This window comes from Lucilia sericata, unplaced genomic scaffold (assembly GCF_015586225.1).
Source record: "Lucilia sericata isolate MDLA Ls3-8-SP2 unplaced genomic scaffold, ASM1558622v1 Contig000061F_arrow, whole genome shotgun sequence".
Taxonomy (NCBI): domain Eukaryota; kingdom Metazoa; phylum Arthropoda; class Insecta; order Diptera; family Calliphoridae; genus Lucilia; species Lucilia sericata.
This window is the reverse complement of record NW_023994096.1, coordinates 462607-474326: the sequence shown is the minus strand read 5'-3', so window position 1 is coordinate 474326 and position 11720 is coordinate 462607. Positions and strand designations below refer to the sequence as shown.

General features: G+C 35.0%; 1 protein-coding gene and 1 long non-coding RNA gene across 2 annotated transcripts; both read right to left on the bottom strand.

The window, feature by feature from the left end:
• Positions 1 to 652: 652 nt before the first annotated feature.
• On the bottom strand, positions 653 to 1266 carry LOC119616181. The gene is made up of 3 exons (XR_005232508.1): positions 1217 to 1266; positions 929 to 1143; positions 653 to 876 (listed from the first exon to the last, which is right to left on the bottom strand). It is a non-coding gene; the product is annotated as an uncharacterized LOC119616181 (long non-coding RNA).
• Positions 1267 to 3406: 2140 nt separating this feature from the next.
• LOC119616180 (DNA polymerase alpha catalytic subunit) lies at positions 3407 to 8883 on the bottom strand. Its single transcript, XM_037972510.1, has 7 exons — positions 8736 to 8883; positions 8476 to 8670; positions 7321 to 8417; positions 5108 to 7130; positions 4477 to 5035; positions 3942 to 4414; positions 3407 to 3867 (listed from the first exon to the last, which is right to left on the bottom strand). The coding sequence occupies exons 1-7, from the start codon at positions 8749 to 8751 to the stop codon at positions 3665 to 3667; spliced, it is 4566 nt and encodes a 1521-aa protein (XP_037828438.1). The 5' UTR covers positions 8752 to 8883; the 3' UTR covers positions 3407 to 3664.
• Positions 8884 to 11720: the final 2837 nt, after the last annotated feature.

The following is an 11720-nucleotide window of genomic DNA, read 5'->3' as shown; positions in this document are numbered from 1 at the left end:
TATGGAGCATTGTTTCCATTTGCCAGTTACACTCAATCTGGCCGCAGTTGACATAGCCAATTTCCTTGCAAGGAGATCGACCGAGAGCCAGTTGAGCATAGTGAACAGCGCCTTCGAAGGAGTTGTTCTGAGAGCGCCTGTTATAAGAAGCGCAGTTGATCTCATTACTTTTTCCAGTTGTTGTCTGAGTGAAGCCTTTTCAAGCGCGTGCCACCATACAACAACCCCATATAGCATAATAGGTTTAATAACTGCCTCAAAGAGCCAGTGAACATTCTTTGGATTTATGCCCCAGCATGTTCCTATAGCCTTCCTACAAACATATAGTGCCGTAATGGCTTTAGATGCCCTAGAGAGTACATTTGTACTCCAAGATAGTCTCTTATCTAGGATAACGCCAAGATATTTAGCGCTGTCCGAGAGTTTTAATACTTCCAGTTACCTGATCTCTTAGCCTCGTTAAAAGAACGGCGGCATGTCCTTCTCATGCTCGCTATGTCAGGACTCCACCACGGTGGTTTGTCCTTTTTTAGGCCACTGGATAATCTACAAGATCTCTTCGTGGCAACGCTCAGAGAACTAGCAATCCAATTTGCAGCTAAATCAATATCCCTTATGCTCTCTACCGTCGGAGCAGAGGGAAGAATAGTACTCAGAGAAGCTTTGTGCCTCTCCCAATTTGTTTTCCTTCTATTTAGAAAGGGTTTTGAAACTTTGACCTGGACCACTATGTCAAAGTCCAGGTAGCGGTGATCAGAGAAGGAGCAGTCATTGGAGACATTCCAATCTTTGATCAATTCTATGTAGTTTGTACTAATAGCTGTAATATCCAGAACTTCCTTTCTGTTTGTCACAACAAAAGTAGGTTCTGAACCTCTATTAACGGCTGTCATATTAAATTCTAATAAAAAGTCAAGTAAGCACTCACCTCTACTGTTGGTGTCTGAACTGCCCCAGACACTGTGATGAGCATTTGCATCAGCGCCAATTATCACAGGAACGTGACGCCTATTTGCTTCGCGCATTAGATCTCTGACCAGGTCGTTTGGCGGTTGTTCACCATGGTCATGCGCCATATAGCAGCTAAGGAGCCAGATGGTGGAGTTTCCGGTCTCAAGTGCCGCCGCTACCGTATCCTCATCGCTGTAATCAGATAAGATGAAGATATCTAAATGGTTTTTGGCCAGAATACAGGCTCTAATATTTTTAATATTACCTGCAGGATTTGAAAACAGAAGTTTGTAACCTCTGAGAGATATTCCAAGGATTTTGCCGTGGTGGGTCCACGGTTCTTGGACCAAGATGAGCTCCTCCCCTCTCTCAGCCATCCGGAGGAGCAAAGCAGCTGATGCTGCTTTGGAGTGGTGAAGGTTAATCTGGGTTACCTTCACCATCTCCGAGATCAGGATCGTACACGACAGTGACGTCGACGTCCTCAGGATCGGAATCCTGCGAACTGTCTCCATCCTCCGCTAACTTCAGATTGCCAAGAAGCTCACCCATTATACCTGTGGTAGACTGGGAGTCTTCTTGGTTCTCAGAACCAGCGGGATCGTCGGCCTTTCCATTATCCTCCTTGGACGGAGCCTCCGGCTTAGTACCAGAGGCGGCGGCGCTGCGTTTGGCGTCACTGCGATAAATGCGAAGGGAGATACTATCAAAACCATAGTAAACTTTACCTCCGCATTCACGCAATGGCGCCAACGTTTCCTTATTAAGGACAACAGTCGCCTTTCTGACATTTCCCATCGGGGCGGAAACCTTCACCACCTTCCAATCATGGGTAGGTAGATGAGGATTTCCGCTTTGTAGGAACGCCAGAATTTCCGCCGGGTCATGTGGCTCAGTTGGGATGGTGGCAATTGATCTCGGCCTGCGAGGAATTTCGCTAACCGGGATCACGTCCAACCTTGCACCTGGCCACACTTCCCCAAGGGATTGAATAGCTAGCTTGAGCAGAAGCGCAGAGCGCTCATTTGAACAAGCTAGCAGCTTAATGTGACCCTGGTACCAACCAGCATCATCGTTTTGGGGGGCGGGTCCTGGGTTCTCCTTGAGGATCTTCCAGTACACGCCTAGCATCTTCTGACGGATAGTCCCCCATTTTTCCTGGGAGATGGCTCCGTCGCTGTTGCTTTGGTCAACAATAGCCCTTACCAGTGGGTTTCTAGCCACCTCACTGAAAGGTCTATTGATGACAATGGTTTGCATTTTTGGCCTACTGCCAGGACTATAAACTGCCGTCCCACTGGGAGCAAACAGACCATCAAGCCGTCCAATCTGGAACAGACGCTTGATGGATTTCAGGACTTGCACACTTAAGTGCGTGAATCAAATGATTCAAAACGGACTTTCTGTTGATTGCCCTGTCTCAGTGACAGGAGAAGCAAATCAACAGATCGTTACTAACAGACCGCCCAATGTGGGAAACAGACATCTGTTAGGTGGGAGGGGTAGTTCTTAGTTTCGTGCTCGTCTCATGACCCGTCTGACAAGGGTGACCCCTAGGAGGCAGCCAGCTCAAGCAAAGCTGTCTCCGTCAGCATGGCCCATGAGATTCATCGCACTTAAGCCTTCACATCGCGACAAGATGACTACCCTTCTTATGAATATCATAGCTAATCAATCCTAGGACACTCCAAAAGATATATCGGATTCTCTATTAACATTTAAAGCAAAAAGGATTAGATCTTCCTAGGAAATGAAGACTGAGAACAAATCTAAGCAGAAAAAGAGTCTTCTAATATATTGTCTAAGCCAACCCAACACAATGAAATCTTGGTTGACAAAATCATGCAAGATATTTCACAGACGAAAGAAATTTACTTTTAAGTGAAAGGAAGAAGGTTTTGAAGGTTATGTACCAAAGATCATTTGATAATCCAAATTAATTATTGTGATAATCTAAACATTGAAAATGGAAAAGACGCGTTATCGCACGCCAAAATTACCGAGAGAAAACTTAGGGACGATGTCTGCTATGATGCCGACAATTCGATAGACGATTACAGTAAGGTAGACGACAATAAGTGGACCACGCAATCGCTTCTAAGGGCAAACAACCTATAGAGAGCGTGAGCTGCGAATTTAGCATGGGTGTGATGCTAATGAGGTTGCCATCTTACCAATATTAGTTCCACTACACACTTTCAGTGTATCCCGCAAATCATAATTCCCAACAACACGAAGAGATGAATCGTAAATGAACAACAAAACTAGTTTCGTACTTTCTCTGCGAATAATCGGTCCTTGTAAATTAATTGATCTATTAAGATATATATCTAATCCAGGTGTGCAATGATTTCTCTTCATGAACTCACTTCCGATTCAAGATTTGTTATGTTAACTATAATTTAAAAATTATATACTTTAAATACATAAATGCAAAAGAAATATGTATGTAAATGTGTAAGAAAAATAAATTTTTATTTATACAAAAACAAAACTAAAATATTGTAATAAAACATTTGTAAAAATGCAAAGTATTGTATGTATGTATAATGAAAAGTATAACATTTTTACATTAAGATTAAGATCTACAATAAAAATGAAATATAAAACCTTTATACACTTTCAAAAGCAGAAAAAATGCTGGCGGGCAGGCGAAAAATACATATATTTTTGTTAAAAACATTACCTTATTTTCAAATCTTAACTTAATTCTTTAATCAGCTAAACTAGCAGCCACTTGTACCGCTGGTAGATCAATTTTTTGATGGGAAATTTCATCACTTTTCGACAATGGTTTCAAATTAACAAACAATTTCGACAGGGCAATAGTGCAATAAGCTGACTTTTGTAATTGTTGGTCAACAGTTTCACGCAAGACATGATAAGCAGCCGTGACTTCGGGACTAATATTAACATCTTAAAAATAGAATCAAAAGAAAAACAAAATTAGAATTGTAATATGATTCTAATAGTAAAATAAAACCACTTACTTTTATGTTGATGTTTGCTTAAATCAAACATATATTGGAAATAACTCAATTGATTGTATAAATCTCTTTCAGTATATTGGCGCACAAGAGTACCATTTTTACAACGCATACACACCGGCCGACTGCCACTGGTAACATGGGTATAACAACGACTGTTATGATTACAGGCTGGATCATCACAGACCAACCAATTCTGATAGAAACGTTTAATGTATTGTCTCATGGTTAGAATTAATTGATTGCGTATAGCAATAACATATTGATAGGGACTTATGCTACATTCGGCATTTGTACATTTTTGCAGAACAGCTTCATATGTATGATTTGCCGAAGGTTTAAAAGCAGCAGCCACTATATTTTCCGTTTTGCATTTAACACAAATAAATTTGAATTTTTCACATTGACGATACTTTTGTAGAGTGGATTTGATTAAAGATTCACCAGTGGATTCTTCAGCACGTTCTTCATAAGTTCTGGAAAATAAAATTTTAAAGTTAAACAGTTTTCTCAAGTTTCTCAAACAGATTCAACTCACCTTTGAACTTGAGCCCTAAATTTGGTAGGATCCAAACCCAAACATTCAGCAATACGACTGGCATCGGTGCCATCCAAAACCTCCACCATACGCGTAACTACCGGGTGTATTTGATGAGCCAAATAATAATCAGTATCCAGTTTTAACGTCTCACTACCTTTTAACTCATCCAAATGATAAGCACGCTGAGTGGCAGGATTTGAAGTGCCATCCTGACAAATAATATAATTAACCATATCGCCCTTTTTAAAACGTCTATTACGAGTTTTATTCATACGCAAAGCTACTTGTACATGAGGCTGGGTACTGGTGTTATTAAAATCAGCCGGTGCTTTGGATAGTTGTTTGGTAATCAAAAACATAGGCATTGGTACTTCGCCTTTAAGTATTTGATCTTTAACCTTTTCCAAATGTGAGTGAACAGCATCGAGTTTATCATCGAGTTGTTTTTCCGATAGAACCTCGTCTAAGACAACTTTACCCACCATAATGGCAATTTGGGACCAATCACGACGTACAATATCTAGACCTTTGTGCTCCTGTTCTTTTTTCAATTCTCCTAAGTAAAGAAATGAAAACAAATATTTATTAAAAACTAGATTTTAGAAACATTTTTTTTTTGTTTACTAACCTTTAGATTTAATCACTTTTACAGCAGCATATTTCTTTTTCTTCAACAGCAGCAGACAGCTAAATACACCATCAATATCCAATTCTAATTGTTTGTACAACTTATTCACATTCTGCTTAATGGTGCTGCCAATTTTGAAAACTTGTTCATAATCGGTAATGTTGGTATTCACCATTATGGAATCTGTATCACCATACACCACTTCATAGTTCATTTTTTGTACCAACGATTTGGTATTCATTAAAATCTCTCGACCTTTGTGTGTAACCAAAGCGGCTAAATGCTGAGCAAAGAATCTAGAATGGGCAAAACCCAAACAACCATACATGGAATTAGCAGTCAACTTTAAAGCCATTTGACGTATGTGATATTGCATTTGCAATTCGGGTGATAGATCTGGAGCAGCCATTAACTTTTTAACTTCACGTCTTGACTCGACCAAACGGCGCAGTTGTTGTGGTAAAATTCCCTGTTCTACACTTGATTCTGGTAGAGTGGGTAAATCTTCCATATTGTAGGGTTGTTGTACAGTGGTAAAGCATATATTATACTCTTGTATTATGCTGGGATATAGAGAATTGAAATCCATAAGTAAAATGTATTTGTCATAAAGACCACGTATGGGATCCAATACCAAACCACCGGAATAAGCGGCCTTTTTACGTCCACCGCCAGCAGCAGACGCAGTAATATTAGTAGTACTCTCCAAATCATGTCCCTCGCCCATAGTGGTATCTCCGGCAGCACTGGCAGCAGCAGCACCATATTCTCTCTTCTTTTTATCCGGCACTATGTAGTTCTTCTCAGTGAAAGCATGCAATAACAAGAACTCATTTCTTTCCGAACGACCACTTTGTAAAGTACGGGTCATAACATTGCCACAGATATTAGTGATTTGTAAAGCCAAAGGCATTATATTTAAATCACACATTAGCCTTAGTATAAAGGAAGCATCTTGCATGGTTAAAGTACACAATTTCAAAATACCATCACCAGTTTCATACATTTCCTTTAGATCTTCTTCATTCACATCCATACGTTCATTTTCTTTAATTTTCAAAACATTTTGACATAAAGTCTGCAAATCATAAGATCTCGATTTAATGCATTCCTCGGCCGAGCGTTTGACATCACAAACCATACGACCAATAAAGAAATCTAACATTTTCTTGCCGAAAGCTTGAGTCATGCGCAAACGACCCAAACGTGACCATTGGGGTATTTTTAAGGTAACAATACGATCGGCCAACACATCCAGCTGACAATCCATGGCATCATGGGTTACTATTAAATCTGCATCGATTTCCTGATATTGTGTCAGAAACCAAATAAGCAAAGATCTTTCTGAATCATGTTTAAACACTTTGGTGGCTTTGTATTTATTAAGTTTGGCATTTAGATCAAAAGGCCACGAACACATGGCCGGTCTTGTCAGACCACACATATGCTTATTAAAAGCCGGCTGGGGAGCTGGTCTATCGATAAAGAAACGATTGTGTGACAGCATGGATATCATACAGATCTCATTTTTAAGCGTCTTGGGATTCAAAGCAGTACGCACATTTAATGTCAGCAAAGTTAAACAAGGTGGTGGTTGAGGTTTCTGATTCTCAGCCAAAACTATATGTTTTGGTTCACTTACAGTAACATCGATTTTACCCCAACTCATTGGTGCGGCATTCTTTTTATATTGTTTCAAGTTTAACCAGCAGGGTCCTTTAATTTTACGATCCAATAAAAAGCTTTCTAAGGAAGTGGTATTTGCTCCAAAAATATGGGCTATAGAATTGTATTTCTGTTTTGTATTTGGTGGTGGTTTTTTGCCATCATAATGCACTTCCATGTAATCGCATTGCTGTGGCACATCTATGCCTATTGAGTGGTAGGCAAAGTTTTTAGTTACTTTGCGAGAACGAAATTCGTTAAGTTTTAAATCGACCGATATGGTGTCATTGAATTCTTTGTAAAGATCCGCCAAGGTGACTTTCTGTTTAGTGGGCTCTTTGGAAATGGGATCTAAAAGCTGAAATTTGTGGAAGAAATGATTATTTATTTATTAATAAAGAAATGTGCATAAATTTTAATATTTTTATAATGCATATTAAATTCGCAGGAAATTTCACCTCCGGCTCGTAAACTTCGGCTAGACAAATGCATTTTTGTCTCCTGCTGAAACAAAAATAAACCTATAATTTAAATAATAATTTACTCACATATTCTCTTGGCAACAAATACACCACACGATCAATTTTCTCCACTCTTACACAAATCGATTTACCATCTGCAGTGCGACCAAACAAAAATACTTCTCCGGGACGACGTACCGAATCTTCCCAGGCTTCCCAATACCAAAAACGTAAATTTTCCGTAGAATCACCATTAGCCTCACTCGAAGTGGCTGTAGAGGCAGTAAGTTCTTCTTCAAAATTATCCATTTGACAAATGCTTTCCCAATTACTAAGTAAATTTTGTATATCTTCCTCCTGATCAATGGGCGAGGATTTTTTAGCTGATGTTGCTGAAGATGATGGTGATGTTGTCGCCGTTGTCGTTGCTTTAACTGCTGGTTTAATGGGGGATTTGTCTTTTGTGGTGGCTGTGGATGCAGAAGATAAAGTTTTTTCTAATTCAAATTGATTTTCATCATCTTGCAAACAACTGAAATCCATGTCATCATCTGGTATTTCAAGTTTTTCATCAGACGCTACTTCATTTTCCGTAGAATTTTCCTTTTTCTTTGATTTACTTTCACTATTTTCTTTCACATTTTCTGCTTCTTTTTCCTTTTCTGAAGGTTTTGCTATGGTTGTCTTGACTTTATCATTAGGCTTGGATTTTAAAATACTGTCCAGTAGTTCATCATCACTGTTTTCCTTGTCTTTGGCTTTATTGGCCGTTTCTTTCATTTTGATGTTATTCATGAAATTATTCATATATTCTTTGGCCACAGCAGCATCAGATTTTCTCGTTACATTGCTTACAATTCTGGCTGGAGCTATAACTTTATGTGGCTTATCACTACCATTACTGGTGGAGCTGGTCGCCACTTCTATGGGTTTATCTTGCAATTCACCCAAAATGTCAGCCAAGATATCATCATCTTTAATTGAAGTGGTTGGAGTTTTCTTGGGTACGGCATTACTAAACAGATTGCGTATGGAACCTTTGCCTTTTACGGGTTTATCACTATCACGTGGTCGCTTTTTAGCACCCTTCTTTTGGTTCTTGGATGTTTGGGCCGCATCATCATCTGAGTACTCATCTTCATCCTCAAAAAAATCACGACCATCCTCGGCATAACCAGTGCCGTCTGCAAGTAAAAAAATTATTACGAAAAATTACTGTTGGAAATTATTGTTGGCACTTACCATCTTCTATCCAATCATCACCATACAGTTGTTTAGCTTTTTTGGCATACTCTCTCTCATCCACTACTTCATATACACTATCCACTTCTTCCTCAACTTCATATTTGTGTTTACTGCCCTTCAATTGTTTAAGTTTTTCCAAGGCAGCAAAGCGTCCCGCTTTGTCTACTCTTTGCCGCTTGGCACGGGGCTCACCTAAGAAATTTAGAAAATATACACTTAAAATATGTTTTCTGTTTAAAATTAACAAATTCCATTACTTGGTGAGTCTGCCATTTTGTTTTGTTAATTTTTTTAATTGTTTAAAACGAACGTAAAGTAATTTTAACAGAAAATGTGCAATGCGTTGCAATTTTTGTGATTAGTATTTTTCTGGCATAAACTTGGCGGGAAAAATCAAAACAAAACAATGAGAGAATTAAACAACTCTGTTTTTGTGTATTTTGCTTCATAGGAACAGGGTGGAATGAAAACATAAACAGCTGCTGTTTGTTTATACTAAAGCAGACTTGTATTTGATCAAAGACAGGGTATGGAAACCTAAAATCATTTAACTGATATAACAAACCTTCTTTAAGATCATTCAAGAATATTTTATGGAAAAGATACAATTTACATACTTGAATATGTTGATAAATAATAATTTCCTTAAATTTGCCTATATTCATGGTGTAAATTTATAAAATTAATTTTTTTGTAATTAAAACACATTATTTTGGGATTCATTATTACAAGGATTATATCATCATTTTATTTATTTGTATTTTTCTTATTTAAATTTAATTAATTTAACTTAAATAACTCTTTTTTGTTAAATTCAACAGTTTTTAACATGTTTTATTATGTTCAATAAAATAAATTAACTAAATTAAAATTATTTACTATATATATTATTTTTTTATTATTTTGCTTAATTTGTCTGTTTTTTATGTCTGTTTCTATATATTTCTGTGTTTTTTTTTTTTCTTCAGTTTTTATTAGTATTATTTCTGTGTATAAGTATATATTATATATAAAATTAAAACAATTCTTTTAACAATTTATTTTTAATATAGTTACAAATAACAAAAATAAAAAAATGTTTGGTACATTAATTACTAAATTGTTTTTAATGAATTTTGTAAATTTTCAAAATTATTTAATTGTTTTTTCACTTTTATATTTGTTATTATATAGTTTTTGTCTCGTTTTTAGTAGTAGTTTTTTTTTTTTTTTGTTTGTTTAATATTTAAAAGATTTACAAAGTAAATTTTATAAAAGTTAAAAATTAAAATCGTACAAAAAATTATGGTGCGTTTTAAATTTATACATTTTATTTAGGTTAGATTAATTACGAAAACAGATTTATCACTTTGTTAACTGTTTTAATTAAAAATTATAATTATAACATCAAAATTTTTCTGAAAAATAGACATAATTTAAACTTTTTTAATTATTTTTAATTAAATGTTTGTAAAAACATATTTTATCATTTGATTAAAAAATATTTTACGCATGGATTAATATGCGGCCCATAAACAAGCTTAAAATCATTAGAAATTTTAAAGACCTAGAAAATCTTCTTTGATTCATTTTCGGTCTATAGTTTGAATTTTTATTCCAAATTTTATAAGATTTTTAGTTAAAATATAAAAAAGTTTGCTAAAGTTAAGAAGAAAATTATTTTGAAAATATGTAATTATCTTATGGACCAAAAAATCACTTTGAAACCCTAGCTTATTACAAATTCTATAAATATTCATTCTCTCATGTATAATGGTAATTATCTAAAATGATTTATATTCACATTAGTTAACTCAAAAATTATCAAATCAACTTAAAATTTCTAAAAACAATGCATAATTTTAATTATTTCAATTAAATGTTTGTTTAGCTTTAAATCTGTTTTATCGCCTTTTGAAACAAGACTGAAACCTTAAAAGTATACGAGTACACTAAATTATATAAACATTTTTTGAAATGGGGATTTTTACTATGATTTTATTAATATTATGATTTTCTTTTTATAATTTATATATTTATATTTATCTTCTAGTCGGTAGGTTTTTTGAAAACTTTTTCTTTTAATAAAAGTAGCATTTAACTGTCAATATTATTATACTTTATAGAATTTTTAGTCTGAATATGTTATTGAAGCTAAAATGAATTTATTGTTTAAAAAAATTATGAACAATTCGAATTTGGAATTTGGCTAGTTCAAAATATTGATATTGATAATAAGATAAGATTGATAATAAGATCATTTTCACTAATCCTAGTATTATTTGCTGTGCTGATCCAGAAAATGACAATAAAAAATTTGTATCACTCATCAATTTTCTGCAATTTGATATTTTAGTCCCAGTGTCTTAAATATTTAACTCTTTAATTTTACAGAAGTTACGAATATTGACCTTCTCTGTGTCTAGACTTAAACTTTAAGTTATAAAAGTGCATTCTGGACAAATTTTTGACGATAGGACTACTTAAACTGAACTTTGAGAACTATTCTAATAAAACTATGTATGTCATTACATAAATTATATTCGCATTAACTTAAATGTGAGTTTTTATATTCATTAGATAATATAAACCGTGTTTGTGGTATATATGGAAACCCTTCAGACGGCAGTTTCAAAACTCCCGTTTCAAACTTTTAACAATTTTATTAAGCAAATTTCAGTATTTTGAAAATTGTACGTGATTTACGGACAATAAAGAAAGTAATAAAATAGTAAAGAAATTAGGTCGATATCTCCCACAGATTAGCGGTAACTGCTATTGGAATTTGGAGGATTTCGAAAAAAAATGTTGGTAATATTTTTGAAAATTAGCCTTAATTCCTTACTTAAATGTGAGCTTTTATATCCATTAGATAATATAAACCATGTTTGTGGTATAGATGGAAAACCTGCAGATGGCAGTTTCAAAACTCCAGTTTCAAACTTGCGTGATTTACGGACAATAAAGAAAGAAATTAGGTCGATATCTACCACAGATTAGCGGTAACTGCTATTGGAATTTGGAGGATTTCGAAAAAAATGTTGGTAATATTTTTGAAAATTAGCCTTAATTCCTAACTATTAATATTATTCTATAAAAAACTTTTCAGAATATAAAATTCCAGATAATAGGAAACATAAATCTGAAGGCAATATTGGGAAATTTTCTTGAAACCATAGAAAAATATTATTTTGGTTTTTTTTGGTTTATTTGGTTTAAATTTTATCTCTTTTAGGACTTCCCCCTAGGTCCCAGTATGTTAA

Coding starts and splice junctions, on each gene's coding strand:
- LOC119616180 (XM_037972510.1), bottom strand. Junction 8,418..8,475: donor TGATGATTGGATAGAAGATG/GTAAGTGCCAAC, acceptor TTTTACTTGCAG/ACGGCACTGGTTATGCCGAG. Junction 3,868..3,941: donor AAGCAAACATCAACATAAAA/GTAAGTGGTTTT, acceptor TCTATTTTTAAG/ATGTTAATATTAGTCCCGAA.